Source organism: Molothrus ater, chromosome 2, assembly GCF_012460135.2.
Source record: "Molothrus ater isolate BHLD 08-10-18 breed brown headed cowbird chromosome 2, BPBGC_Mater_1.1, whole genome shotgun sequence".
Taxonomy (NCBI): Eukaryota; Metazoa; Chordata; class Aves; order Passeriformes; family Icteridae; genus Molothrus; species Molothrus ater.
Window position 1 is genome coordinate 1028429 of NC_050479.2, and position 27856 is coordinate 1056284.

A 27856-nucleotide genomic window follows, 5' to 3' on the forward strand; every position below is an offset into this window, starting at 1 on the left:
CGGGGGACCCACCCAGAGCCCCTCAGGGACCGGCCCAGAGCTTTCCCTTGGAAAAAGAGGGTGGAATAATTGAAGGGTGCCCGAAGCCCCTCAAAGATCTGCCCAGAGTCCCTCAGGGACCTCCCCAGAGCCCCTCAGCGTCCAGCCCAGAGCCCCTCAGGGACCCGCCTGGAGCCCCTCAGGGTCCTCCCCAGAGCCCCTCAGCATTCAGCCCAGAGCCCCTCAGGGACCCACCCAGAGCCTCTCAGGGTCCTCAAGGATCTGCCCGGAGCCCCTCAGGGACCCGCCCGGAGCCCCTCAGGGACCCGCCCGGAGCCCCTGGCGTTCCGGAGGCTCCCCGGGAGAGGCCGCTCCGCGTCCCTGCTCCTCCTCCGGGCTCAGGCTCTGGCTCTGCCGCCTCCAGCACGTTCTTCCGTGGGCTCCCAGCCATGCGGCCCCGCTGGCCACGAGCTGCAGGGCCAGGGGGAATGCCCTGAGCTCGGCCTCCTGCAGCCGCTCGCCCAGCGCTGCCTCCGTGTCCCCCGGCCCCGCGGGCAGCGGCTCCCGGCGGATGGCGGCGCCGGCGCCCGGCTCCTCCTGCGGGCACAGAGCGAGGGAGGCCCGGGCAGCACCGGGGAAGGGGCTGGGGCTGGGGCGTGCGGGGAGAAAGGATTTCTGCTCCTCCTGGGACTAGGAGAAATGGGAAAATCCCACCCCAAAATGCAAGGGAGGAAGACAGGGCTTCAAGCAACCCCAAATCTTCCTGGTTTTTACTGGTAACAAGCCCAAGGTTCCCACCCCTTCCCACAACCTCTTACCTCCGCCTGTTTCTGCCCTCAGAAAGAAAAGGAAAAAAGCAAATTGCTGACTTCCAAATTTTCCTAATTTCCCAGTTTTGAGGCCACTCACCAGGACAAAATGCACGGTGCAGCCGGTGACTTTGAATCCACTTTCCAGGGGCTCTTGCTGGGCATTCCCATCCTTGATGAGTGGAAAGAGCGATGGAGAAGCATTCAAAATTTTCCCTGGGCATCAGTGTGAGAAAAAAAAAAAAAAAAAGATAACTTAAACTGAATTTCCTTAAAAATAAAATGAGATGTGATCATCAGTGCAAACCCTGAGCATCACTGCTCTGCTCAGAGGGAATTCTGCTCTTCCAGGAGCAGGGGTGCAGCAACATTCCCAAAGGAGCCTGTGCAGGCTGTCAGTGAGTGAGTAACTCCTGAGCAAGGCCTCAGGAGCTGGCACTAACTCACTGCTCACCCCTCACTCAGGGCACACACAGAGCCATGTCAGGGTGTCAGCAGGACACCACAGGAGGGAGAAATCCCTCCTGGGAATGGATAAATCCATCTTTCTCCCATTTTTCTCTGAGTGGGAACTGCAGGACTCCCCAGCACAGCTCCCTGGCAAAGGATGGAACCAAACTCCTTCCCTGGGGAAGGCACAGAACCACCCCATGCCCCCAGTTTGCCCCTCTCTCACTGCTGAGGCAGCACAAGGCAATCCTCAGCCAGAATCCCAGCACAGCCCCACTGCCAGAGGGAATGGAAGCAGAATCCCATATTCAGAATGCCCACACCAGAATTCCCCCAGTCCCACTGCCAGAGGGAATGGAAGCAGAATCCCATATTCAGAATGCCCACAGCCCCACTGCCAGAGGGAATGGAAGCAGAATCCCATATTCAGAATGCCCACAGTCCCACTGCCAGAAGGAATGGAAGCAGAATCCCAGCACAGCCCCACTGCCAAAGGGAAGGGAAGCAGAATCCCATATTCAGAATCCCCACAGTCCCACTGCCAGAGGGAAGCACAGGGTTTCCTTCCTGGAATGTCAGCAGTAATCAAAGGACAAGGAACTCTGACAGTGGAGTCCTGGTGAGACCAACCACCTCTGCTTTAGTTTCTCTTTTACATTTGGTTCCTTACCTTTCCATTTTCGGAGAAAAGGGCTGGACAGAACTCTCATGAACCCTGACAGGCAGATCAGCTCCACAGAGAATTCCTCCAGGACTCGGTCAATGGTGCCGTCGAATTCCGAGCGACTCCCGTACAATTTGTGATCAATCACCTGGGGCAGTGAGACACAACAAAAGGTGGGATTGGGAGCAGCTGCTTGGGCAACAGCGAGGAACAAACCAGATTAATTCCAGGGCACTCCATGATTTAAAAAGAGGGTGCAGTGAGGTGGGGTCGCTCTTTTCTGCCATGTCCCAGGTGAAAGGGTGAGAGGAAATGGCCCTAAATTGCACCAGGGGAAGTTCAGATTGGAGTTTAGAAACATTTTTTTCCCTTTTAAGAGTGGTCAGGCGCTGGAATGAGTTGCCCAGGGAGGTGGTGGAGTCAATTGGCCAGACCCTCTGGGGAAGGGGAGGAGGTCCTTTATTTCTACCCCACCTCCCACTTTCAGCCCCCCAGGTGAGTGCTGAGTCCTGACTCTCCTGAGGACCTTCAAACAAGGGGCTCACAAAACTTTGTGCTCTTGCCTGTGAAAATGTGAGTGAATTTTGGTATCACTTTTTTTTAGACATGAGTCATTAAAATATCACATGAATCCAACTCAGGAGCTGAAGAAGCTGCTCAGAACCTTTCCATGCAGGGACAGCCTCTAGCAGAGTTTATTTCCATCTGGGCACAGCTGTAAAAACACCTGCTCAAACCCACTTAGTATCAGAAGGGGGAGTTCTGCCTTTGACATCCCAAGTCATGGAATGTTCTCGGACAATGCTGGTGGTCCTTGCCAGGGGTTTTTATGGAACAAGCCAGAACAAATTCCTGTCCCAAAGAGCTGCCTTGTGGCCTGCAGGCAGGAGAAAACTTGTATGGGACTGGGCACAAAGTGAGACACAGGTTTTCATCCTGGAGAGGAGAAAGCTCTAGGAGAGCTGGACAGGGACTGGGGACAAGGGATAGAGGGACAGCACCCAGGGAATGGCTGCCAGTGCCAGAGGGCAGGGCTGGGTGGGATCTTGGCAATGAGGAATTGTTCCCTGCTAGGGTGGGCAGGGCTGGGATGGAATTCCAGCCCTGGATCCCTGGCAGTGCCCAAGGCCAGGCTGGACACTGGGGACATTGGAGCAGCCTGGGGCAGTGGGAGGTGTCCCTGCACAGGGGTGGCACTGGGTGGGATTTAAGGTCCCTCCAACCCAGCCCAGTCTGGGATTGTGTGAGTCTAAGGAGGGATAAACCCAGGAGACAACACATTCCTGTGCTTTGCAGAACCTGAAATTTGACTGATTTCAGCCAAAACTTGAGGCTCATAGGCTGCAATCTCAGACCCAAACCATCCATTGAAATCCCTTCCCTGGGATGCAGCACTCACTGCCAAGCTGGGAAAAGCCCCCAGAGCCCAGTAAGGACTCTGAGCTCTGTGCTCCATCCACAGGGAAAGTTTCAAACTGAAGTGAAACCTCAATGCTCAGCAAGCCCCTCCTGACCAGCCACGGGCTCAGCAGCTGGGAATAGAAAGGAGAAGGGGATGTGTCCTTACAGTTAGAGACGGATCATGAGATGATTGCCTCTTGCAATAAGGGATGAACACTGTGTGTATATTAAGAGAAGCTTTACTGATGTGTAGTTATGTTATTGTGGTTCAGATGTCCTCTGTTCCCCCCACAGTCCCTTTCCCCCTCTGTATTGTTGCCAGCAGACAGCCTGGACTGTCTAGGACAGGTACAAAGGATCCATGTGCACCCACCCCTTGCATGGGAGAGTCAGGAATGGAAAAGCTTGGTGCTGTGGGGGGGCATGAGAACACCTGACTATCCAGTGAAGGTACAAGAAAGCAGTCTCCCCAAAAAACAGCACAGAAGAGCTGACTGACAGACTGTGGGAGGGCCCAGGGCGGGCTGGTGCAACCCCCAGGGGTGTAAAAGACTAAGCATCCATCTTGAAGATGAACCAGCCGTGTGGTAGGCAGCCACGAGGGCAGCTCCCAGTGCTGCAATTTTTCCTCATTTCATCCTTTTGCTGTAACTCCCGGTCAGGTTTAACAAACCTTTAACCCTTTCAGAGCGAGCAGGGGTGTCCCACGCTTACCCGTGTGGGGATCCCGGCGCGGGCGGCGCTGCGCAGCTCCGGCACCCCGGGCCTGTTGGAGATGACCAGCACCAGCTGGGCACAGCTGCCCGGCTCCCGGGCACAGCCGATCAGGGCGGGCAGGGCCGTGCCTCCAGCAGGGAGAGAGAGGGGCACACGTCAGCACCCACCCTGGGCAATGCTCTGAGCCCCTCCCTCAGGGGATCCCCCGAGCCCTGCCTTGGAACAATTTACCAGAGTTTCCCTCACCTGGACAGACAGAGAGGACTTTCCCATGGACTCTTGCTTAACGATGAACTATTACTCCTGTTCCCTTCCCCATGTGTCCCAAATTCTCCTTTCCCTGTTCCCTCTTTGGGTGTGGCATCTCTGGCGGCCAGCCCCATCTTCCCTGTAGGGCAGAGCCCTTTGCCCTGCCCCTCGTGCCACCCCAGTGCCCTCAGACAATTGGCCAGTGACCCCATAGTTAAGCCTGTGCACAGCACATGGTTTTGTCTTTTGTCCCTGGTTTGCTTTCAGCCTTCTGAAATAAACCTCACTGGAACTGACCCTACAAAAGGCCCTTCTGCCTCTCTTGGCTGAGCTAGCTGTGGTGAGTGTGGTGTGTGAATGTTAGAGATACAGATTATAATATTGTCTTTTCACAAATATTAAAATGGATTTTATAGTGTGGTGTTAAAGTAACTTTGTTATAAAGATACGTTTTTATTTCTGTTGTTAATTAAGCTTAGTGAAACAGCTGATATCAGTGTGCTTGTGTTAAAATGCCTGCTTGGGTGGGATAACACCCAATGAACACAGGATGAGCACACCTGGACAGATCTGCCAGCCAGCAGCATTCACCCTCTGAAGGCAGCGTGGGCCAGGGCCAAAAAACTGGAGGTGATAAGAATGAACTAAAACCACACCCCAGGAATACACATGCTCTAAAAAACTGGACACAAGAGGAAGACAACTCTCAGAACATGTAAACTAGCTTGGGGAAAAATTTACTATGCATAAGCATCTATAAATATGCAAAGGGCTGATGTAATTAAAAGGTATTTAAGGGGTATCCCCAAGGATAACAGGTGGTCCTGGCTGAGTAATAACCTTTGCTCTGTGGTCCTTGTCTCCTGTTGTCCTTTATTAAACTTTTTACATTTTCACAGGAGAGAGCGATCGTGTTTTTCACAGGGGACTTGCCTGAATGCCTCCCCAGGCAGCTTTTCCACAGGTGGTGCTTACTGGGGATTATAGGTAGCAGCATCCACCATCCAAACCTCACTCTGCTACACCACAGCCCTGGGAGGGGCTCTCAGCTGCTGCTCAGGCAGAGATCTGCTCACCCACAAACATCCCTGAGGGTGGGAGCACTGATAAAGCTCAGTTTTTAAGCAGTGTAGCACAACTCTTTGACTTAGAGTGGAACCCTGGACTTTGAGAGGCCTGGAGAATTCCACTGGAGGAAAGGCCAGGTGGTCACACCTGAACCAGCCTCTCCTGTGTGAGGACATTCTCTGTGCCAGGACAAGTGACAGCTCACCTGCTCCAGAGACAAGAACAGCCACCTTCACCTTTCTCTTCTTGGGCTGGGGCTGGATCTCAGCAGTGCTGGCATCCAGCAGCTGCCGGGGGCTGCTCAGCTGCAGGGCCTCTGCAAGGTTCTCCACTTCAATGTGAGAACCTGCTCCAAACACATGAGAAAAATGTTAGATTTCACCTTTCCTTCTAAACTGACTTTATGTAGTTTATTAATAATGTTTCAACGACAAGAAATTGCATCAGCAGTGAATTTATGCTGGCACAGATGGAGCTCCCGAGGGATTCAGTGCTTGAACAGCCCAGGAGCTGTGCTGGCCTCTGATGCTCACAGAGTTGTTCACAAAGGCCCAGGCATGGCCTTTTCAAGGATTAGTCCCATCATTGTACCTCCCATGTTACAAAAGGACACTAAAACCGATGCTGACAGAGCTGAGGTGACATTGTGGCTGCCCAGACTGTTGGGTTTCCAGACGGATTTTGGTTCATGTCCTGCTGGATGTCAATCAGTGCCACACCAGGGTTCAGCCTGACCATCACCACACGTGACTGTACAAAGCTGTGGCCTGTCCTCAGCCTTTACACAGATCTGTGTGAGCTGGGAAGGGCTGCACAGGACGGGAGGTGATCACCATGAGGGTGGTAAAATATCCCCTGATTTTTGGAACAATCAGCACAGGGATTCTCTGAAGCCTCAGGGAGGGGAAGAGGTTATCCAGGTGCTGCCACTCTGAAACAAGAACTCATTTCTCATTTATTTAATACTGAAATGTAGTTGTGGAGGTGTCCAGCAGCCTCCAGCCTAGTGAAACAACAGGAAAGTAGTGTGAACTACACAGACTTTGCAACAGAGAGTCTCTTCAGTCCCACGGGGACACCTGCTCACCTGTGTGACAAGCAGCAACCACCCTCCCAATCAGCCAGGCCTCCTGCTGCCTCTGGATGTCCTGCAGAACGTGCTGGGCCAGCTCCTTCTGCACGACCAAGACAGCCCCAATCCCACAGGGAAGGGTCTGAGCCATCTCCTCTGCAGAGAGGTTCCCCTCCTTGTAGAGCCAGCCAAAGATTTCAGGGATCTTCCAGCTGAGAGCATCTGGGAAAGATTGAAATTGCTGTGTGGGCAGCACCAATGTTTGTTACTATTTATTATTTACTGTCTGCAATGACAGGGATGTGGCACAAGAGCTGGTAGACAGAAATTCTTGCTGCCACAGAACCCCCAAATCCCTGGGGCTGGCCCAGCCCTGCCAGCCCATGCAGTGCCAGCTGTGCCCCATGGGCACCTTGTCCCCAGCCCAGAGCACTCAGTGCCACCTGCAGGGGACACCTGCAGGGCTGGGCACTGCAAAGCTCCCTGGGCAGCCCCTGCCAAGGCCTGAGCTCCCTTTCCATGGGCAAATTGCTGCTGCTGTCCAAGCTGAGGGGACCTTAAAACCCATCTCAATCCATCCTCTGCCATGGCAGGGACACCTTCCATTATCCCAGGCTGCTCCAAGCCCCACTGTTCAACCTGGTCTTGGAAATTTCTTTCTTTCCTTTCCAACTTCATTCTAGAGAAATACAACCCAACACACAGACACCTTTCTTGCCCCCTCACCATCCCCACTGTATTTTTAGACTCTCATGAACATGGTTTTCTTTAGTACTTCAAACTTCTGAATTCTTTGCCCAATTTTGGCTTCATCAGAAAAAATTCTGCCTTAGAGATGTCAGATGTGGTGGGGAAGCTACCAAAAAGTGCATTAAATGTGTGTGTGTGGAGAAAATCATGCAAATTTATTGCCCTACCAAACCTCAGTATTTGGTCAAAATGTTTTGTTCGGAGAGGTGTCCTGAGGAACACACAATCTTCTCCAACACCTTTTGTCCTGGAGATCTGCTGCCCTTAATCTCCTCTGGAATTTCCCTTCTCCAACCAAGAGTGGGGCTCATGACTTGGAGCAGGAATGGTTTTGGCAGCCCCTGGAGAAGCAGCCACTTGGGGCCGTTCCCCTCTGCAGGGACATTTCTGAGGATTCCAGCACGGTCAAGGCCGTGCTGGGCCTGAGTTCTGTGCCCCAGGAACCCCTCAGTACTCACCCAGGACGGCGCTGACGTGCTCGGGCAGGAGCCTGGAGATGCCCCCCAGGAGCCCCTCGGCCGTGGGGGCAAAGCCCTTCACGTGCCCTGAGCGAAGGATGGGCAGCAGAGCCGGGCTGAACATCTTCCCTGGGGTCAGCAAAACATCTCCTGCAAGGAACAGCCTCAGCTCAGTCCTGTTCAAAACCTCAGGAGAGGTTTAGAATCAAAAATCACAGAATGCTCTGGGTTGGGAGGAACCTCAGAGCCCACCCAGTGCCACCCCTGCCATGGCAGGGACACCTCCCACTGTCCCCAGTGCCCAGCCTGGCCTTGGGCACTGCCAGGGATGCAGGGGCAGCCCCAGCTGCTCTGGGCACCCTGTGCCAGGGCCTGCCCACCCTGCCAGGGAACAATTCCTCATTGCCAAGATCCCACCCAGCCCTGCCCTCTGGCACTGGCAGCCATTCCCTGGGTGCTGTCCCTGCAGGCCTTGTCCCAAGTTCCTCTCTAGCTCTCCTGGGGCTCCTTTGGGAACTGGAAGGGGCTCTGAGCTCTCCCAGAGCCTTCCATTCTCCAGGCTGAATTCAATGGATTTGTTTCAAGTGCTGTGGGGTGTTTTTGGGAATGCTTCCTGGATAGGTTCTCTCCCAGTCCTTGCAGAAGGCCTTGGGAAAGAGGCAGGTGTAGCCATGATATTTTATGAAAAATCCTTTCCTTAGGATTTTTCCCCCTGAGAAGCTGAGAGGCCTCAGGAACAAAATGCAAACAATGGTTATCTGCTGCTGTGGAATGCAACAGGAGCATCTGTGATTGGTCTCATGTGGTTGTTTCTAATTAATGGCCAATCACAGTGCAGCTGTCTGGACTATCTCAGTCAGTCACAAGCCTTTGTTATCATTCTTTTTCTATTCTTAGCCAGCCTTCTGCTGAAATCCTTTCTTCTATTCTTTTAGTATAGTCTTAATATAATACATATAATAAAATAATAAATCAAGCCTTCTGAAACATGGAGTCAACATCCTCGTCTCTTCCCTCATCCTCGGACCCCTGCGAGCACCACCACAGGCAGGAGTGCTGCCCACTCGTGCAGAGCAGCGGGCACCATCCCCACCCCACAGAGTGACCAACCCGGCCCGACGGGAGCAGCCCCGTTCCCGCAGACGCCTGGCGAGGAAGGGGAGCCCACCCAGCGTGGTGTCCCCGCAGCTGCCCGGGGCTGGCGAGGAGCAGCGCAGCGAGGATGTCAGCAGGATGCTCCGCACGACGCCGAAGCCGCGGCCGTGGATGCCGGGGGAGCCCAGCCCCAGGAGCGCGTCCCCCTCCCGGGCTCGCTGCAGCCCCGGCAGGCGCTGGCCCCGCTCCACCGCGCCCACCGCGAACCCCGCCAGGTCACAGTGCCCCGGGGCACACGGAGCTGCCACCTCTGTCACCTCCTCACCTGCAAGGGGAGACAGCGGGCAGCACCTCCTGCTTGTGGGCGTTTTGGACTCACACAACCCCAGAATGGTTTGGGCTGCGAGGGATCTTAAACCCACCCAGTGCCAGCCCTGCCATGGCAGGGACACCTCCCACTGTCCCCAGTGCCCAACCTGGCCTTGGGCACTGCCAGGGATCCAGGGGCAGCCCCAGCTGCTCTGGGAATTCCATCCCAGCTCCTCCCCGCCCTCCCAGGGAACAATTCCTGCCCAGGGAACAATTCCTGCCCAATATCCCATCCAGCCCTTCCCCTCCCTCAGCTCAAAGCCATTCTTGTAACACCATTTTAAATTTATGGCCTCTCCTAGAGTGAGCAGCACATCCAGGGACACACAGCCCAAGAAGATTCAGATGTAGTTTTAAAATCCTTCTTGGTTTGTTACTTCACCTCAAGACTCCAACAAAACAAAGCTTCATGAAAGAATAAGAAGTGATTTTGTCATTATTAACTCTGGTACTCACGTGGGACCTCCCTGAGTATGGGAGAGGGCTTGGAAACATTAACACTGAACAGTGTGAGGCTTCAAGTTCTGTTCTCCTTGGTTCAGGGATAAAGAAGGAAGAACAAGGATCCAAGTGCACAAATACTGAACCCCATCTTTTTGTGCTGACCCATTTTACAGACCAGGAAGAACTGAAGCACAAATTCTCAACTGCTTTTTCCACCCAACAGAAACCAACAATTCCAGGGCCACATTTTGCCTCCACCTCCCAAGTCCATTTCTCTGGTGATAAATTCAACCTCAGACCCTTCACATCTCAGAGGAGAGGAGGGTCCCTACCCAGGAAAGCACAGCCTGCACTCCTGCAAGCCTCAGCTATTCCTTCTTTGATCGTTTCCATCACTTCAGCATCGAGTTTGCCACAGGACAAATGGCTGAGGAAGAAGAGGGGCTCAGCCCCCTGGGCCAGGAGGTCATTGACACACAGGGCCACCAGGTCCTGCCCAATGGTGTCGTGTCTTTTACAGACCTGGGCCACCTGCAAAACATGGTGGGAAGGAGAAACAGGCAAAACTCAGTTATCCATCAGTGAAATCAGCAGAAACCTTCTTCTGTCTGAAAGGATGCACTACAGGACATACATGGAAAACAGAGCCTGGTGCATTACCTGATTGAAATCAAGAGAAAACAGCTCATTTTCTTGCAGACAGAAAAAGAAAACTCTATTTTGCTTTTTTTTTTAATATTAGTTCAAATTTCAGCCATATAAATTCTATTTCAGCTACCTAGAAATTGTGACGATTTGAGATTTTTTTTTGTTTGTTTGCTTTCTGGAATACTATCATAGAAATTCCATGACTATCACAGAATCATGGAATGATTTGGGTTGGGAGGGACCTCAGAGCCCACCCAGAGCCACCCCTGCCATGGCAGGGACACCTCCCACTGTCCCAGGCTGCTCCAGCCCCAGTGTCCAGCCTGGCCTTGGGCACTGCCAGGGATCCAGGGGCAGCCCCAGCTGCTCTGGGAATTCCATCCCAGCCCTGCCCACCCTGCCAGGGAACAATTCCTAATTCCCAGTATCCCAAGGGTGCAAAAGGCCTTTAAGATCATCAGTGGATAAACTTCCAAGGAGGTCCCTTTTACTGACACAGTTCCACCTGAGCAGAAAAGGCCAGGACAGAGGGATGGGTGAGGGGATAACATGGAATAAACACCACTGGATTCCCAATGGGGAGGGAGCAGCCCCCAAACAGAGCCTGGGCTTGGATTCCTGATTGATTTCCCTGGCTGCTGGACTGGGGAGTGCCATGGAAACAGGCACCCCATGGCCTTTGCTGCATGACAGCACCTCCCTGCCACTGCTCCAGGAGCAATCCTGGCAGGCAGCTGCCAACCCGTCCTTGGCCAAGGAGGAGCCTTGGGAACACAGCTGGGGATGTCTCTGTGCCAGGCAATGGAACAAAGGCCCACAGGAGCCTGCACCAATCACTTGTTCATGCTCAGGGGTGCCTGAGGATGTGAGACTGCCAAAGACTGGGGGGTGATTCTGCTCGGTCTCCTGCTGTTTGCTGTCCTGGCATTAAAGGCAGAAACCATTTGAAACAAGAGACATTGCTGTGCTTGACAGTGAAAGGAGCTTCAGATCTCCACTCTCCTGGTGGCTGAAAACCTTGTGATTCAATAGATAAATAAATCCCCAGGTCAGCTTATCCTAATTCAATACATAAATACATCCATGGTTCAATTTATCCCAATTCTCTACATAAATATATTCCTAACTCAGCTTGTCCTGTGTGTTCTTGGCTAATTAAAATTCTTTATTTCCTGGCTTCTTTAATGTTTATTTCTTCCATCCTTCCTTTCCCCAATGCCCTGAGCTCTTCTCTCCCTCTCCACACACAATTTATTAGGCTGAGCCTGCCAGTTCTCATTCCAACAACTCCCTGTGCTCCTCCACACAGATCCTCCTCACAGCCAATGGAGCCTCCAGTTTATAGCAGAAATTCTGGGCTTCAGTGCCTCAAGTTTGCAGTTTGTTATCATTTCACCACAAAATATCCACATCCTCAGTTAAGTGTGCCCAGGCCTGGCACAAATAACAATTTCCAAAGTGCAGGTGCCCACGGTGGTGGACTCAGGAGTGTTTGTGGAGCTCAGGAGGTGCAGGTGGTGGCACAGGCTGTGGCACTGAAACAGCCCTGGCAGGTTGTTGGAACCCTGGTTACTGAGAATTCCTGACTTTCTGTGCTAACAAACACTGACCCCCGAGAGAACACTGCATTTATCCTGAAACAGTGGAGAAAACTTCCAAAATTAAATGATAAAACTTAAATTACGGGTGCGTAGTTTAAATGGAATTGTGCAATATCACATGGTAAAAAACTTAGAGCTTAAAGTTTTAGAATACAGTAGTATATAAAAAGCAAGATAAAAGTTTTAAAGCAGAAGCTACTCCTTCTTCTTTACCTTCCTCTTCATAGGTTGAAGTACTATTGTATAATTAGATAAAAATTCCACATTACAAGTAATAAGTTGTTAGTTACTAAGTTAAAAGTAAAAATAATTTAGGTGTGATTTCTTAATTAGACAGTTTATCCTTAAAAAACCTTATAGAAAGAGAAATACAACTCCATTTTTTACCTTGTTAGTAAAGTACTGTAAAACTCACAACTTGTAAGACTGTGACATAAATAAAAATTATTAAACATCTAAGTCCAAGATACAACAAGATACAAGCATGTAAAGAAACAACATAAAGGCATCAAAGTCAGTAAAAAAAAGTCAAATCCCACATAGGGTGGATGAGGAAATGCCTTAATCTTAAGGCTGAAATCCTCTTGCAAAACTATAGAGAAAAACTCTTTTCCCCTGTAACACATGAAAGTATAGAGAGATGAAAGTGTTCAAATTGCTATCAAACAAAAGCCTCCACACCAAAATTAACAGGTAATAAAATAGTTGTAATCTATAAGAAGTTTAAACAGAGAAAGAGAGAAAAATTATAAGACCCCATACCTCCAAAGAGAGAAGAGGACCTCTATTTCCATAGATTGAGATTATTTTAGAAATAAATTTTTAAAAAATAATAAAAATTAACAGCAGGTGCCATCAGCTGTGCTGCAGTGGAGCTGCCAGTTAATTACCAATTACCTGCAGTTTGGGTCCAAGGCCCTTGGTCTGGGACACCAGGATGGGATCATCATAGCCAGATGCCTTCAGGTCAAAGAAAGCAGCAAAGCCTCCTCCTTCTGAGCGACCTCCTGCTGAGGACACACAGCATGGGCTGCATTTATGGGAAATAAAATACCCAAAACTCTCACCAGGAAAAGAACTGCAAATTATCCCTAAATCCCCGGGGCTGGCCCAGCCCTGCCAGCCCATGCAGTGCCCCATGGGCACCTTGTCCCCAGCCCAGAGCACTCAGTGCCACCTGCAGGGGACACCTGCAGGGCTGGGCACTGCAAAGCTCCCTGGGCAGCCCCTGCCAAGGCCTGAGCTCCCTTTCCATGGGCAAATTGCTGCTGCTGTCCAAGCTGAGCCTGCCCTGGCCCAGCCTGAGGCCGTTCCCTCTGCTCCTGTCCCTGTGCCCTGGGAGCAGAGCCCGACCCCCCCGGCTGTGCCCTCCTGGCAGGGACTTGTGCAGAGCCACAAGGGCCCCTGAGCCTCCTTTGCTCCAATGTCTCTATTACCATTATTTTATTTATTTATTTATTTATTTCCATTATATTCCTCTTCATTCTGCACCTCCAAGAAGCAAAATCCCCTCCATAGCAAGGCAGGCATTTGTTAATTCATCATAAGAGGAGTGACAAGAAAGAAATTTATTTTCTTTCTTTGTGCTGATCCCAGCCCAATTTCCCAAGCTCAGTTTCAATGCCACGAGTGCATTGCCCAACCCTCAGGGAGAAAAAAGTCCAAATACTGAGGGAATTCCCAGATTCTTCCCAGTCCTACCTGCCCTGGTGCCTCTCACAGCTGATGTTTGTGGCAGACAGCTCAAAGCCTCCCTGGCTCCAGCTCCCACGTGTCTGTCCTTGTACAGCAGGGCCCTGTGGGGAGGCAAGGACGAGCTGGCAGCAGCACTGACCCTTTCTGCAGGCCCAGCAGAGGTGGCCCAGATGTGAGGGGCAGGGGGGAACATCTGGGAGAGGCAGGGGGGAACATCTGGGCTGTGCTCACGTACAGGGGCTGGCGCAGCAGCCGCAGGCCCCGGTGCCCGATGTCCCTCCTGAAGGTGGCCCCCTGGAAGTGGATGGTGGCCACCCCCCTGTTGGCTTCTGCCAGGGCTTCCATCAGGTCCTGCCTGACAGCAGTGATGGACAGGACTCTGCCACCCCTGGTCACCAGCCTGCCCTCCTTCAGCGCTGTGCCCCCGTGGAACACCTGCAGCCCCAGCTCCTCGGCTTGCAGAAGCCCTGCAAGGACAAATAATTCTCTGAGGGTTTTGAATTGCATTCTCTGGGGACAATCTCAGATTTAAGGTGGGAAGAGCCCTTCAGCCCCACCCAGTGCCACCCCAGCCCCACCAGCATCACCCCAATCCCTGTCCCCAAGGCCACATCCAGACTGCTCTGAGACAATTCCAGGGACTCCAAACCTCCCTGGGCAGCTCAGCCCAAGGCCTGACCACTCTGCCAGGGAAATTTTCTGTCCCAGTCTCCAACCTGAGCCTGCCCTGGTGCCATTTGAGGCCATTTCCTCTCCTCCTTTCCCTGCCCCTCCTGTCAGGAGCTGTGCAGAGCACTGAGGTCCTCCCTGAGCCTCCTTTGCTCCAGGCTGAGCCCCTTTCCCAGCTCCCTCAGCTCCTCCTCCCAGGATGTGTTTTCCAGACCTTTCCCCAGATCCATTACCTTCTGTGGGCAAACCACTGAAGATTGAAATCCTTTATTCAGTCAAGGGAGAACAAGAGAAATTTTCACCTTTGCTTTTTTCTGAGAAACAGCATCATCAGTGAAAGGCTGCACTGGCCCCAGGAATCCCCTTCTGGGCCAGTAGAGCATCATGGAATTCCAGACTGGTTTGGGCTGGGAGGGACTTCAGAGCCCACCCAGTGCCACCCCTGCCATGGCAGGGACACCTCCCACTGTCCCCAGTGTCCAACCTGGCCTTGGGCACTGCCAGGGATGCAGGGGTGGAATTCCATGCCAGCCCTGCCCACCCTGCCAGGGAACAATTCCTCATTGCCAAGATCCCATCCAGCCCTGCCCTCTGGCACTGCCAGCCATTCCCTGGGTGCTGTCCCTGCATCCCCTGGAAATTGTCTCTCTCCAGCTTTCCTGGGGCTCCTCCAGGCCCTGCAAGGCCACCCTGAGCTCAGCCCAAAGCTTCTCCTGTGCAGGTGAACAATTCCAGCTGTGCCAGCCTTTCCTCCCAGCAGAGCTGCTCCATCCCTCTGCCCATCCTGGAGCCTCCTCTGGGCTCTCTCCTACAAGTCCCCATCTGGGGCACCACAAAATTAAAGAAAAATCCCACAGGAGAAGCAGTGTGGGATCCAGGAGCCCCCACAGGACACATCCCTGCCCTGTGCCAGGAAAGCTGTGCTCTCTCTGGGAGCTGTGGGGAATTTGTGCAGGGTTTTCCTGCAGGAAATCACAATCCACAGCTATTTCCTGCCTGGATTCTCCCCTCTCTCTGACATTAAAACATCAATGCTGATGTTACCTCTGCTCTTCCCCTATTCCATGCCCACTCCACACAATTCCCTGCAAAACCTGGAACTGCTCCACAGACACTCACAGGGGCTGCTCTGACACAGGGAAGCAAAACTGTGCAAGGTTTGGAGTTTGTTTGGATTCCTGTTTGGAGGGAAGGATAAGGGAACAGGAGGAACTGCTGCCATCACCTGGGAAATGAGAACCAAGCACAGTTTGTTTAAATTCCTATTTTGATAAGGGAACAGGAGGAACTGCTGCCATCACCTGGGAAATGAGAACCAAGCACAGTTTTCTCCTTGCTACAGGCTCAAGGGATTCTTCCCCCTGGCCCTGCTGCAATGGAAATCCAACCCATTTGCAGCCTGTTTTAAGGAATACTCAAGAATAAAAGGTTTGTCAAGCCATTGAAATCAGAGAATCACAGAATACCCTGAGCTGGAAGCGCACACAAGGATCACCCAGTCCCACCCCTGGCCCTGCACAGGACACCCCAACAATCCCACCCTGGAAGCATCATCCAAAAATATGTGGTTTAATGTGAAAAAGAGAATAAAAACTAATAAACCCCATGAAACTCTGAAGTGGAAGATAATAACAGAATAATAACATAATTAAACAAATAATAATTATAATTATATAATTATAATGAAGAAAAGAAATAATAAGAAAATTATAATAAATAAAAGAATGGATTGAATTCCATTGGTTTGACTGTCTTTTTTTTTGTGATTAACAAGCAGGGGGTCAGAAACCCTGCCAGGGACAAGGCACCAGGGCATGACCTTGTCCCTGGGCAATGGAGAAATGGAGAATCTCTCTTTTCCCCGGAGAGAAAATGCCAAAAATTGCTGCCAAAACTGGGGAGCCCTGGCCAGGAGCTGAGGCGCTGGGCTGGGCTGAGCCCAGCTGAGGGTGGGAGTGGCAGGGCAGGAGCTGAGCAGGCAGGAAATGGTTCTGCAACAGCTCCCTCTGGTTTAAAACACTGTAAACATCTCCATGAGATCCTGAACCAGGAGTACTGGGACAGAGGAGATGGATATTGAATGCCTGCATGTATCCTGAATATCTATAGCCAATTTCCAAATGGATATTGATATCTAAGTGAATATTGAGTACCTGTATGCATCCTGAATATCTATAGCCAATATCCAAATGGTATTGATATCTAAGTGAATATTGAATACCTGTATGCATCCTGAATATCTATAGCCAATATCCAAATGGTATTGATATCTAAGTGAATATTGAGTACCTGTATGCATCCTGAATATCTATAGCCAATATCCAAATGGTATTGATATCTAAGTGAATATTGAGTACCTGTATGCATCTTGAATATCTATATTGAATATCTATAGCCAATATCCAAATGGATATTGATATCTAAGTGAATATTGAATACCTGTATGCATCCTGAATATCCATAGCCAATATCCAAATGGTATTGATATCTAAGTGAATATTGAATACCTGTATGCATCCTGAATATCCATAGCCAATATCCAAATGGTATTGATATCTAAGTGAATATTGAATGCTTGTATAAATCCTGAATATCTATAGCCAATATCCAAATGGTATTGATATCTAAGTGAATATTGAATACCTGTATGCATCCTGAATATCTATAGCCAATATCCAAATGGATATTGATATCTAAACAAATATTGAATACCTGTATGCATCCTGAATATCTATAGCCAATATCCAAATAGTATTGATATCTAAGTGAATATTGAATACCTGTATGCATCCTGAATATCCATAGCCAATATCCAAATGGTATTGATATCTAAGTGAATATTGAATACCTGTATGCATCCTGAATATCCATAGCCAATATCCAAATGGTATTGATATCTAAACAAATATTGAATGCCTGCATGTATCCTGAATATCTATAGCCAATATCCAAATGGTATTGATATCTAAACAAATATTGAATACCTGTATGCATCCTGAATATCTATAGCCAATATCCAAATGGTATTGATATCTAAGTGAATATTGAGTACCTGTATGCATCCTGAATATCTATAGCCAATATCCAAATGGTATTGATATCTAAGTGAATATTGAGTACCTGTATGCATCCTGAATATCTATAGCCAATATCCAAATGGATATTGAATATCTTTTTCCAATATCTGTATGAAGATTGAATAGCAATATCAAATATCCATATGAATATTGAGTATCCATGTCTAACATATATATATAGATATTGGATACTTATGCAAATAGTGAACATCTGTATCAAATCTATGTTAATATTGACTATCTACATGGATATTGAATATATATATCAAATATCCATATAAATATCTAATATCTATATGTATATTGAACATCTCTATTTAATATCCAAATGAATATTGAACATCTATATCTAATATAAATATATATATATATATAGTATCTATTCTAATATCTGTATGACTATTGAATACCTACATGAATATTGAATACCCGTCTCTAACATGTAAGCTAATATTGAATACCTACATGAATACAGAATATCCCAATGCCCACCTTGCCCAGATCCTGGAGCCCTGTGAGGAAGCAATTAAATAATTAACAATCTCCCAGAGTTACCTGTTACCTCCATGCCTTTGTCAGAGTCTCCTGGGTATCCTGGGCTGGCCATGACCACACACACAGCAGTTCTGTTCTCCAGCCAGGCTGGCATGCAGCTGCAGAGTTTGCCATCAATTGTTGCTTGAATCACTTCATAAAAATCATTTTTAAGCAGAGGGAGAATTACCTGTAGAAAAGTTTTCAGAGTGATGGAGGTTAATTTTTATTTTGCTGGCTCATTGAAATTCACCTTAGGGAAAATTCAGTTGATGGAATACAATCTGTATGTGCCAAGCCAGTAGAGTTGGAAACTCTGGGTTTTAATTTAATTTGCAGCATCTTTTGGAACCAAAAAAATTAGAAACATAAGGTGTGAGCTTATGTAGAATGAACATGAATTTAGGCCTCTCCCATTCTGCTTCTATACAGAAAAACAAAATCTGAGGAACAGATTTTTTAACTCATAATTCACAGGAGCTGAAGAGCCAAAATGTTACCTCAGACATTGTCTAAGGTGTTTGCATCCAGATCTTTCCCTAGAAATAAACTACAACAGGAAGAGGTAAAAGAATGGCAGTAAGAGGTAAAAGAATGGAGCATCTTTAATTTTCCAGTGTGTTCCACTCACCTGACACTGGGGATCCCCAAACTGGCATTTAAAGTTTAAAATCTTCACCCCTTCTTTGGTCAGCATCAAACCTGTTTGCAGCACACCTGGACACAAAGCCAAGGAAATAACTTAAACATTTCTTTCTTTCTTTCTTTCTTTCTTTGTAGAGCTCCTTTAAAAGCAACAGAGCATTTTGGAGCATTCTGCAAATCAGAAGGCATTAGGAGCAAGGATTCTGCAAGCCACAATAATTCCCAAATATCCATAAAAGTGACAAGCATCCACCTGAGGAGCAGGGCACCGCATTTTAAACCCCACAAAGCAAAGGTTCTCTGGCATCGTGCACCCAACTCCATTCTTACTCAACTCCCACTCTGCTCTTACTCAGGCACTGTAAAAAAGCCCCAAAAAGCAGAATTTGAGGATGTGGCTGGGAGCCCATCTCTTTGGAGGTCCGAGATCTCCTCAGTGCCAACAGCAGCCCTTGGCATTAAGTGGCACCTGTGGGCACCACCTGCCTTTTCCAAAAGAGCCTCTGGATAAAGATCTGGAGAAAATGGACATTGTTGTACGTAGGATTGAGCAGTACTGCAGGACTGAAGTGTATGTTCTGCCCCAAACTGCAAATAAATCTGTTTTATTTAAAAATATTTAATAAATCATGCTGTTTAATGAAACAAGGCCAAAGTTCTCTCCCAGACAAAGAGCTGGGAACCAAACGAGTGAGGCTTAACACTGCATGAAAAATGAGCTGCTGCTGGGTTATTTTTTTAAACAAACACCATCTGGAACTCAGAAGCCCCCTCTGACAATGGAAGTGAGCTGGAGAGGGGCTCACCTTGCTTTTCAGGTGCTCACTCACCTACATAGGCTGCTCCTTCTTGTCTCAGGCTGTCCACGATGTGCTGGAGGATGCCACCCCTGATTTGCTCCAGAAGAGCCTCTGGGACCTGACAGCCAAATGAGAGCCATGAGGCACTGGTGGCATCTGCTCACCCTGCTGGAGGGACTGGGCAGGAACGAGGAGCTGCCTGAGGTGTTTGCTTAAATATTTTCCTTTATTACAGTTTTGCTGCTTTTTCTTTATTACAATTTTGTACCCCAAGCCCTGCTCCTTCCCTTGGAGCAGGGAACAGACAGCAACATAAACTGGGTGTTCTTACAGAGCAAAACCAGTGAAAAGGTTGGTTTTACTCAAAAAACCCCCACAGGTTCCATGAGTTTATCCCACATGGAGCAGTTGCCAGCAAGGACAAGGAGTCTGGGAACAGAACCAACAGGCAAAGAAATGAGACTGTTCTCCATTAGTTATGGGTATTTGAACAGGACCTTCCAAATCATCCTCGGGGAGCATCTGTCTGGGTAGAAATGATTCTCAGCCCTTAACTAACAGAAAGATTTTTAAAAATAATTTTCTTTATTACAATCTTTTGCTGCTATCTCCCCCAAGCCCTGCTCCTTTCCTTGGCGGGGGGTGCTGTCTGAGGGTGGAATCTCACTGCTCTGCCTCCCGAGGGGGTTTGGGTGATCCTGAGGGTGGAATCTCACTGCTCTGCCTCCCGAGGGGGTTTGGGTGCTGTCTGAGGGTGGAATCTCACTGCTCTGCCTCCCGAGGGGGTTTGGGTGCTGTCTGAGGGTGGAATCTCACTGCTCTGCCTCCCGAGGGGATTTGGGTGCTGTCTGAGGGGGGAATCTCACTGCTCTGCTGCCCGAGGGGGTTTGGGTGATCCTGAGGGGGGAATCTCACTGCTCTGCCTCCCGAGGGGGTTTGGGTGATCCTGAGGGTGGAATCTCACTGCTCTGCCTCCCGAGGAGGTTTGGGTGATCCTGAGGGTGGAATCTCACTGCTCTGCCTCCCGAGGGGGTTTGGGTGATCCTGAGGGTGGAATCTCACTGCTCTGCCTCCCGAGGGGGTTTGGGGGATCCTGAGGGTGGAATCTCACTGCTCTGCCTCCCGAGGGGGTTTGGGTGCTGTCTGAGGGGGGAATCTCACTGCTCTGCCTCCCGAGGGGATTTGGGTGCTGTCTGAGGGGGGAATCTCACTGCTCTGCTGCCCGAGGGGGTTTGGGTGATCCTGAGGGGGGAATCTCACTGCTCTGCCTCCCGAGGGGGTTTGGGTGATCCTGAGGGTGGAATCTCACTGCTCTGCTGCCCGAGGGGGTTTGGGTGATCCTGAGGGTGGAATCTCACTGCTCTGCTGCCCGAGGGGGTTTGGGTGATCCTGAGGGTGGAAATCTCACTGCTCTGCTGCCCGAGGGGGTTTGGGTGCTTCTGAAGGAGGTCTGGGACTGGAATCTGGGCTGAACACAGCCAGAATGCTTCTGTCCTTGGAGAAACACCCACTGAAAATGTGGTGGAGCAGTGCTGTAAGGACCAACAAGGACCCCCAGGTTACGCTCAGGGCACACAGGGAATTCTGCAGGGATTCCTGACGTGGTGCCGAGGGAGCAGAGAAGCACAAAGTTTAGGACTAACAGGAGAGGTAAAAGAGAGGCTGCTCCAGAGAATGAAACCCCAAACGATGACTATGGGGGTGTGAGCACTCCAGGAGCAGCAGGGCCCTGCAGGGCTGTGCAGAGCAGCGCTGGGGCAGTACCTGAGGCACGGGGCAATAGGCTCCCATCCCTGCCGTGCTCGGACCCTGCTCCCCGTCCAGCAGCCGCTTGTGGGGCTGAGCCGGGGGCATGGAGGCCACGGTGACGCCGTCGGTGAAGCAGGAGCACTGCAGGGACAGAGACAGGCACAGCGGTGACAGCGGTGACAATGGCCACAGTGGGACCGCACCGCTGAGCCTCAGCTCAGTTCTGCTGGAAAATGTACAAATCGCAGAAGCCCAGACTGCAAAGTGTCCCCAAGATATTTTATGAAAAATCTTCTTTGCCCAGGATTTTTCTCCTGAGAAGCCTCAGAAAAGAAATGGAAACAATAATTATCTGATTGCCTGGAATGTGGTCTGGAGGTTGCTCACCAACAGGTGCATCTTTGATTGGTTCCGTGTAAATTGTTTTTAATGAATGACCAATCCCAGTCCAGCTGTGTTGGGACTCTGGTCAGTCATGAGTTTTTTTATTCACTCTTTTCTAGCCTTCTGATGTCTCCTTTCTCTCTTTAGTATAGTTTTAGTAAACCATTTCAATACAATATAATAAATGTAATAAAAATAATATAATAAATAAAAATAATAAATAAAAATAATAAAAAATAATAATATAATATAATATAATATAATATAATATAATATAATAATATAATATAATATAATAATATAATATAATATAATATAATATAATATAATAATATAATATAATAATATAATATAATAATATAATATTATAATATAATATAATATAATATAATATAATATAATATAATATAATATAATATAATATAAATCAGCCTTCTGAGAACATGGAGTCAAATTCTCCATAGCAAAGGATATTCAATCCCACCCAGGGCCACCCCTGCCATGGCAGGGACACCTCCCACTGTCCCAGGTGCTCCCAGCCCCAGTGTCCAGCCTGGCCTTGGGCACTGCCAGGGATCCAGGGGCACTCACAGCTGCTCTGGGCACCCTGTGCCAGGGCCTCAGCACCCTCTGAGTGAAGAATTTCTCAGGATCCATTTAGATCCAATAGGATCCATTTATTCTGCTACAAGCCCATTGACCTGAAAGATTAATTATTTCTTTCTCATGTTTAAATTACCAAGAGGAATGGTGGCTCTCATTACAGCTCCCTTTTGATGAATCAGATTTTGAGTCACATGGGAACACATGCCTGTCCTCTGCCATGTGAATAGCCTAAAAGAGGCACTCAATATTAGCACAAAGTTACAGATGTAACATGAATTACCGAGGAAAGTCCATAAAAACATGTTGTTGGTCACTTTAGGGAAAAAAAATCTCCCCCCCTAAAATAGCCACTATAAATGAAATGTCATTGTTAATGTAGAAGAAAAATTTACTGACAACATGCATTGGTTAGCATGACACAGGGCTTAGATTGCATGTTATGCAATAGATATTCATTTGTCAAAGTGCAAATAAAACAAAAAAAAAAAACCCAAAGAAATTTGAAACAATAAACATGGGTGCTTATACAGAAGCACAGCAATAATGCCAAAGAGTGAAAGCACAACATCACACCATCAATACCTACAGAAAGTTCTTCCCCTTGAAGCAGTTCTTCAATAACAACCATCTCTCCAAACATTCTGTCCTGGAAAAGACAGAACAAAAAAGAGATCCCCAGTGAGTAGATATGAATCCACTGCCTAAATCCTCTCTTCATTTTCTTCTAACAAAAAAACAATGTGTATGAGAAGTGCCAGCTTGCTTGAATGCCAGTGGAGAAAGCCACTGGAATTTCATTTGGACATGAGGAGGCAACACTGAAATATTCCCTATCAGGCCTGGGAGACAAGGAAAAAATTACAATTTGGAGGGGCAGAGAAGTGGGACCCAAGGCTGGAACAGAAATTCAGTCACAAAAGCTCCCAGCCCTGCCTGGGGGACACAGGAGGAGTCTGAGGAGACCCAGGGGAACTCTTGAGTCAAATGAACAATTTCTCCCAAAAACACTGGCCCCTGTTGCAGGAATTATGAACTCCCAGAGTACAGAGCACCAAGATTTGGACTGGCAGGGATTGATTAAGGATTTTTGTACCTGCATAATCTCCTGGACAGCTCTGCAGGCCTCCTCCTTGCTGGCTGCAATGGTCACTTCCCTCCTGGCCACTGGCCCCCGTGCCCGCACCACCCATGCAGGGAAGTCTGTGCTTTAAGGGAAGCAGAGAGGGGTCAGACATCCCTACTGCATCCAGGGAAATCTCCACTTTGCTCCTGGATGCCCCCCACACTCCCACTGTACCTCCAGAATTTCCCCACTTACTCTGAAACACAAGCTAAATCCAGAAGTCAAAAAAGAACAAAGCATCACCTTGGTAATGAATGGATTTTACCTTTACCAATCACCCCCTGGCTTGTGAATAACCAAAAAAACCCTTTTTTGAAGGGCTGAATTTCCTGCTTCCTGAAAGAACACCTCACTCTAGTGTCCACACTATGATTTCTGTTAGGTTAAATCTCCAGTTTAACCCAATAGTTAACCTGTCCAGTTTACACCACCCAGGCTCCCTTCTCCCCATCTCTCTGTGCACACCTGGGACAGTTTTCCCTTTGGAGCCCTGCACTTGCTGACAGAGAAAGTGTTGGCCTTGTCCCCATGTGGCAGCAACATAAACTGGGTGTTCTTACAGAGCAAAACCAGTGAAAAGGATGGGTTTATTCCAAATCTATAATAAAAAGGTTTTTATGAAAAAAACTTTAGAGATTCCACGAGTTTATCCCACATGGAGCATTTGCCAGCAAGGACAAGGAGTCTGGGAACACAACCCACAGGCAAAGAAATGGGATTGTTCTCCTTTAGTTATGGATATTTGACCAGAACCTTCCAAATCATCCTCAGAGAGTGTTTTGGTGGTGACTGTCTGGGTAGAAACGATTCTCAGTCCTTAACTAACAGAAAGATTTGTTGAAATATTTTTCTTTATTACGATTTTTTGTCTATGAATGACTTCTTGAGCATCCTGAAGGAGCAGATGGAAAAGAAGAAGAGCTGGGAATTCAGAACAGAAAAATCAACCTGCTGCAATTCACAGAATCGTGGAATCAAAAAGGTTGGAAGGGACCATCCAGTGCCACCCCTGCCATGGCAGGGACACCTCCCACTGTCCCCAGTGCCCAGCCTGGCCTTGGGCACTGCCAGGGATGCAGGGGCAGCCCCAGCTGCTCTGGGCACCCTGTGCCAGGGCCTGCCCACCCTGCCAGGGAACAATTCCTCATTGCCAAGATCCCACCCAGCCCTGCCCTCTGGCACTGGCAGCCATTCCCTGGGTGCTGTCCCTGCAGGCCTTGTCCCCAGTCCCTCTGCAGCTCTCCTGGAGCCCCTGCAGGCCCTGAGCTCTCCCTAGAGCTTCTTCTCTCCAGGTGAGCACCCCCAGCTCTCCCAGCCTGGCTCCAGCAGCTCCACACCCGCACCTTCATCATCTGTCTCTAATTACCGAGCTGATTAACCCAGCAGGAGCTGAGGGTTCCCAAGCCCCAGTGCTGTCAGAGGAGCCCCGTGGCAGCACATGTACCTGGAGATGAACCTGCAGGCCTCCTGGGGGGTGCTGAAGGCTGCCCAGCGCGCCGTGGGGAGGCCCTGGCGCTGCAGGAAGGCTTTGCTGGAGCTGCTGCTGGAGGCCAGCTGGGCTGCCCTGGCCCCGGGCCCGAAACACCGAACTCCTGCTGCCCGCAGGTCATCCACAATCCCTGAGCAAGAAACAGCACAAGCACCACGGGGGCTCTTTGGGGACACAGAGCCACCACAGAAACAGCACAAACACCACGGGGGCTCTTTGGGGACACAGAGCCACCACAGAAACAGCACAAGCACTAGGAGGGCTCTTTGGGGACACAGAGCCACCACAGAAACAGCACAAGCACCAGGAGGGCTCTTTGGGGACACAGAGCCACCACAGGAACAGCACAAGCACCAGGAGGGCTCTTTGGGGACACAGAGCCACCACAGAAACAGCACAAGCACCAGGAGGGCTCTTTGGGGACACAGAGCCACCACAGGAACAGCACAAGCACCAGGAGGGCTCTTTGGGGACACAGAGCCACCACAGAAACAGCACAAACACCACGGGGACTCTCTGGGGACACAGAGCCACCACAGAAACAGCACAAGCACCAGGAGGGCTCTTTGGGGACACAGAGCCACCACAGAAACAGCACAAGCACCACGGGGGCTCTTTGGGGACACAGAGCCACCACAGAAACAGCACAAGCACCAGGAGGGCTCTTTGGGGACACAGAGCCACCACAGAAACAGCACAAGCACCACGGGGGCTCTTTGGGGACATGAGCCGTGTGACAAAAGGAGATTCCCATCCATCATCCCTTTGTTACACCTCCCTTTGTCTCAGGTAATTCATTCGCCTCCCAATGAGGTTCTAAATATCCACTGACCCTTCTCAGCCTGTGGTTTTAGGGCTCTTTAGCTCTGTACTTTACTGAGCACTCCCAGAGTTACCCACCCCCTTTTAAAGCAGATTTCATGGTGCTGATTTTTTCTGTCATTATATTATATTATATTAATCTTAACTTTTAACTCTATTTTATTTTATAATAACTTTATTTTATTATAATTATATTTAATTATATTATAATTTGATTTCATTATAATTATATAATTTTATTATATCATAATTATATTTATTATAATTTGATTTCATTATAATTACATTATAATGTTGTTTATATTCTATTTATATTATAATTATATTATATCAATACAATTTCTTTTTTTTTTTTCAGTCAACTTAGGTTTATTTAATTATTTTATTAACTTACCGGCTGCCAGAAGAGCTTCTGGGCCAACCACCACAAGCCCAATGTTGTGATCTTTGCAGAACTGGGTGACAATAGTGTGATTGCTCACTAATACAGCTGAAAAGGAAAAGTAATTGATAAGAGACAGGAGATGAGAATGTCTTTTTTCCATCCTTCTAAAAGTGTGATTAAAATCATGAAGCAGCCCACTAAGGGCAGAGTGGAATCTCGATGTAATAATAGCAGAGTCCAAAAGGAGCTGGGAACAGCTCCAATTTGCTCTACTGTTTTTAATACACATTTGCTAAGTGATTAAATCTCCTTTAATTTGCCATGTGTAATCAAGATATATTTTTAAAAGCTGTCCATCACAACAATAACAACTTTGAAAAATAAAACTTAAGGTTGGGAAAGAAACTCAATTTCAACGGCTGAGTAAAGATTTACTCAAAGCATTGGATGATGCAGCTAAATTTCACTGAGCTGCCTGGGCAGACACAGAGATGTTTCTGTTCAGAATAAAGAACTTTGAGCCCTCTGCGTCTGGGTTAAGTTTCACTGGAATTGGTCACAAAATTCAAGCACAAAAGTGGAAGAGATGAGGTGTAGAAATGCAGTCTCATATAAGCCTCACTAGCTTAAGCAGCAAGGCTAAAAACAAACAGAGCAGGGCGTTTTAGGAGGCAGCTCTGGAATTCAGAAACAAAGCACCAAATAAAGCAGAAATCTGTGCCTTCAATCATCTGTGGCACCTGTAAAAGACAAGCAACTGGCACCTGCCTGTGGGATTCACACTCTGACCCTGAGAGAAGCCGAGAAAAAGATGATCAAAACAATTCTTATCTCATTTACTGCTCCTGTGTTGTGCCAAAGTGGAATGCAATGTGGAAGGTTGTTTAGCTGAAGGGAATTGGGAATTGGATTCTGGTGTGAGTGTTTTTGATTCACTGGCCAATTGAATCCAGGTGTGTGATTTAGGACTGTCAGTCAGAGATTCTGGGCAGTTGGGTGCTTGGGCAGATTCAGTTTAGATGTAATGCAATATAGAATAATATAGCATAATAAAGTAATTAATTCGCCTTCTGATAAGATGGAGTCAGTGCACAATTTTCTCCCCCTCGTTGGGGTTGCCCTGCATTCACTATTCCTGCCTGTCACCATCACATTTTCTGAAAAATCCTCTTCACCCAGGATTCTTCTCCTGAGAAGCTGAGAAGCCTCAGAGACAAAGGAAAACAATATGATCTCGTTTGCTTCTCCTGCCTTTTGCTGCTTTGGAACGTGGTTGGAAATTGTTTATCCAACGTGTGAATTGTTTTGACTTAATGACCAGTCACGGTCAGGCTGGAAGGAGTCATGAGCTTTAATTGTCATTCTTTGTAGCCTTCTGTCTGTATCCTTTCTCTCTTCTGTAGTATAGTTTAGTATAGTATTTTATAATATATCATATAATAATAAATTAATCTTTTAAGAGCATGGAGTCAGATTCATCATTTTCCTCCTTCGTCCTGGGGACCCAGCACATACCACACCTGCCCAGTTGGTTTTGTCTCAGTTGCTGCAGTGCTGATTGCTTGTACTGGGATTTTCCTCCCCGCTTTTTACCTGAGTTGGAGATTTTCCTGTTGTCAGCTGTGCCTGCATTTCCTGGAGCCACAAACACGTGTTTGACGTGGGGGGACTGGGCCAGCTTCCAGGCCAGGGCGTGCTCCCGGCCCCCGCTGCCGATCACCAGCACCCGCTCTGCCATGGCCCTGCAGGACACGGCTGTGGAGATCCTCACTTCAGTCCAAGGGAGAGCAGAGACAACTCCTCCCAGGCTGAGCCTGGGAATCTTAGAGGAAAGAATGCAAACAATTATTATCTCTCTTTCTGTAACCATTGTTTATAGCTATGGTCCTCCACAGCGTGCTATTCAGAGTCACCAATAGTGTGAGATTCACATTCCATGAAAAATCCCTTCGCCCAGGATTTTTCTCCTGGGAAGCTGAGAAGCCTCAGAGAAAAAGGAACACAATAATTATCTCATTTGCTTCTCCTGTGTTGTGCTCCTTTAGAATGTGTTTGGCGATTGTTTACCCCCAGGTGATTGTTTCATTGGATTCTGCTGTGAATT

At 48.6% G+C, this 27856-nt stretch overlaps 1 protein-coding gene across 1 annotated transcript; it reads right to left on the minus strand.

Annotated features, from left to right (window-relative positions):
* Positions 1 to 297: 297 nt before the first annotated feature.
* LOC118698987 (trifunctional purine biosynthetic protein adenosine-3-like) lies at positions 298 to 27490 on the minus strand. Its single transcript, XM_054518161.1, has 21 exons — positions 27346 to 27490; positions 25762 to 25857; positions 24501 to 24675; positions 23027 to 23138; positions 22520 to 22579; positions 20959 to 21084; positions 19225 to 19312; positions 18381 to 18466; positions 17771 to 17939; positions 13705 to 13936; positions 13476 to 13570; positions 12672 to 12781; positions 9858 to 10056; positions 8786 to 9037; positions 7618 to 7767; positions 6425 to 6631; positions 5543 to 5683; positions 4018 to 4148; positions 1909 to 2050; positions 889 to 1004; positions 298 to 576 (listed from the first exon to the last, which is right to left on the minus strand). The coding sequence occupies exons 1-21, from the start codon at positions 27488 to 27490 to the stop codon at positions 298 to 300; spliced, it is 3111 nt and encodes a 1036-aa protein (XP_054374136.1).
* Between the last annotated feature and the right edge of the window lie 366 nt (positions 27491 to 27856).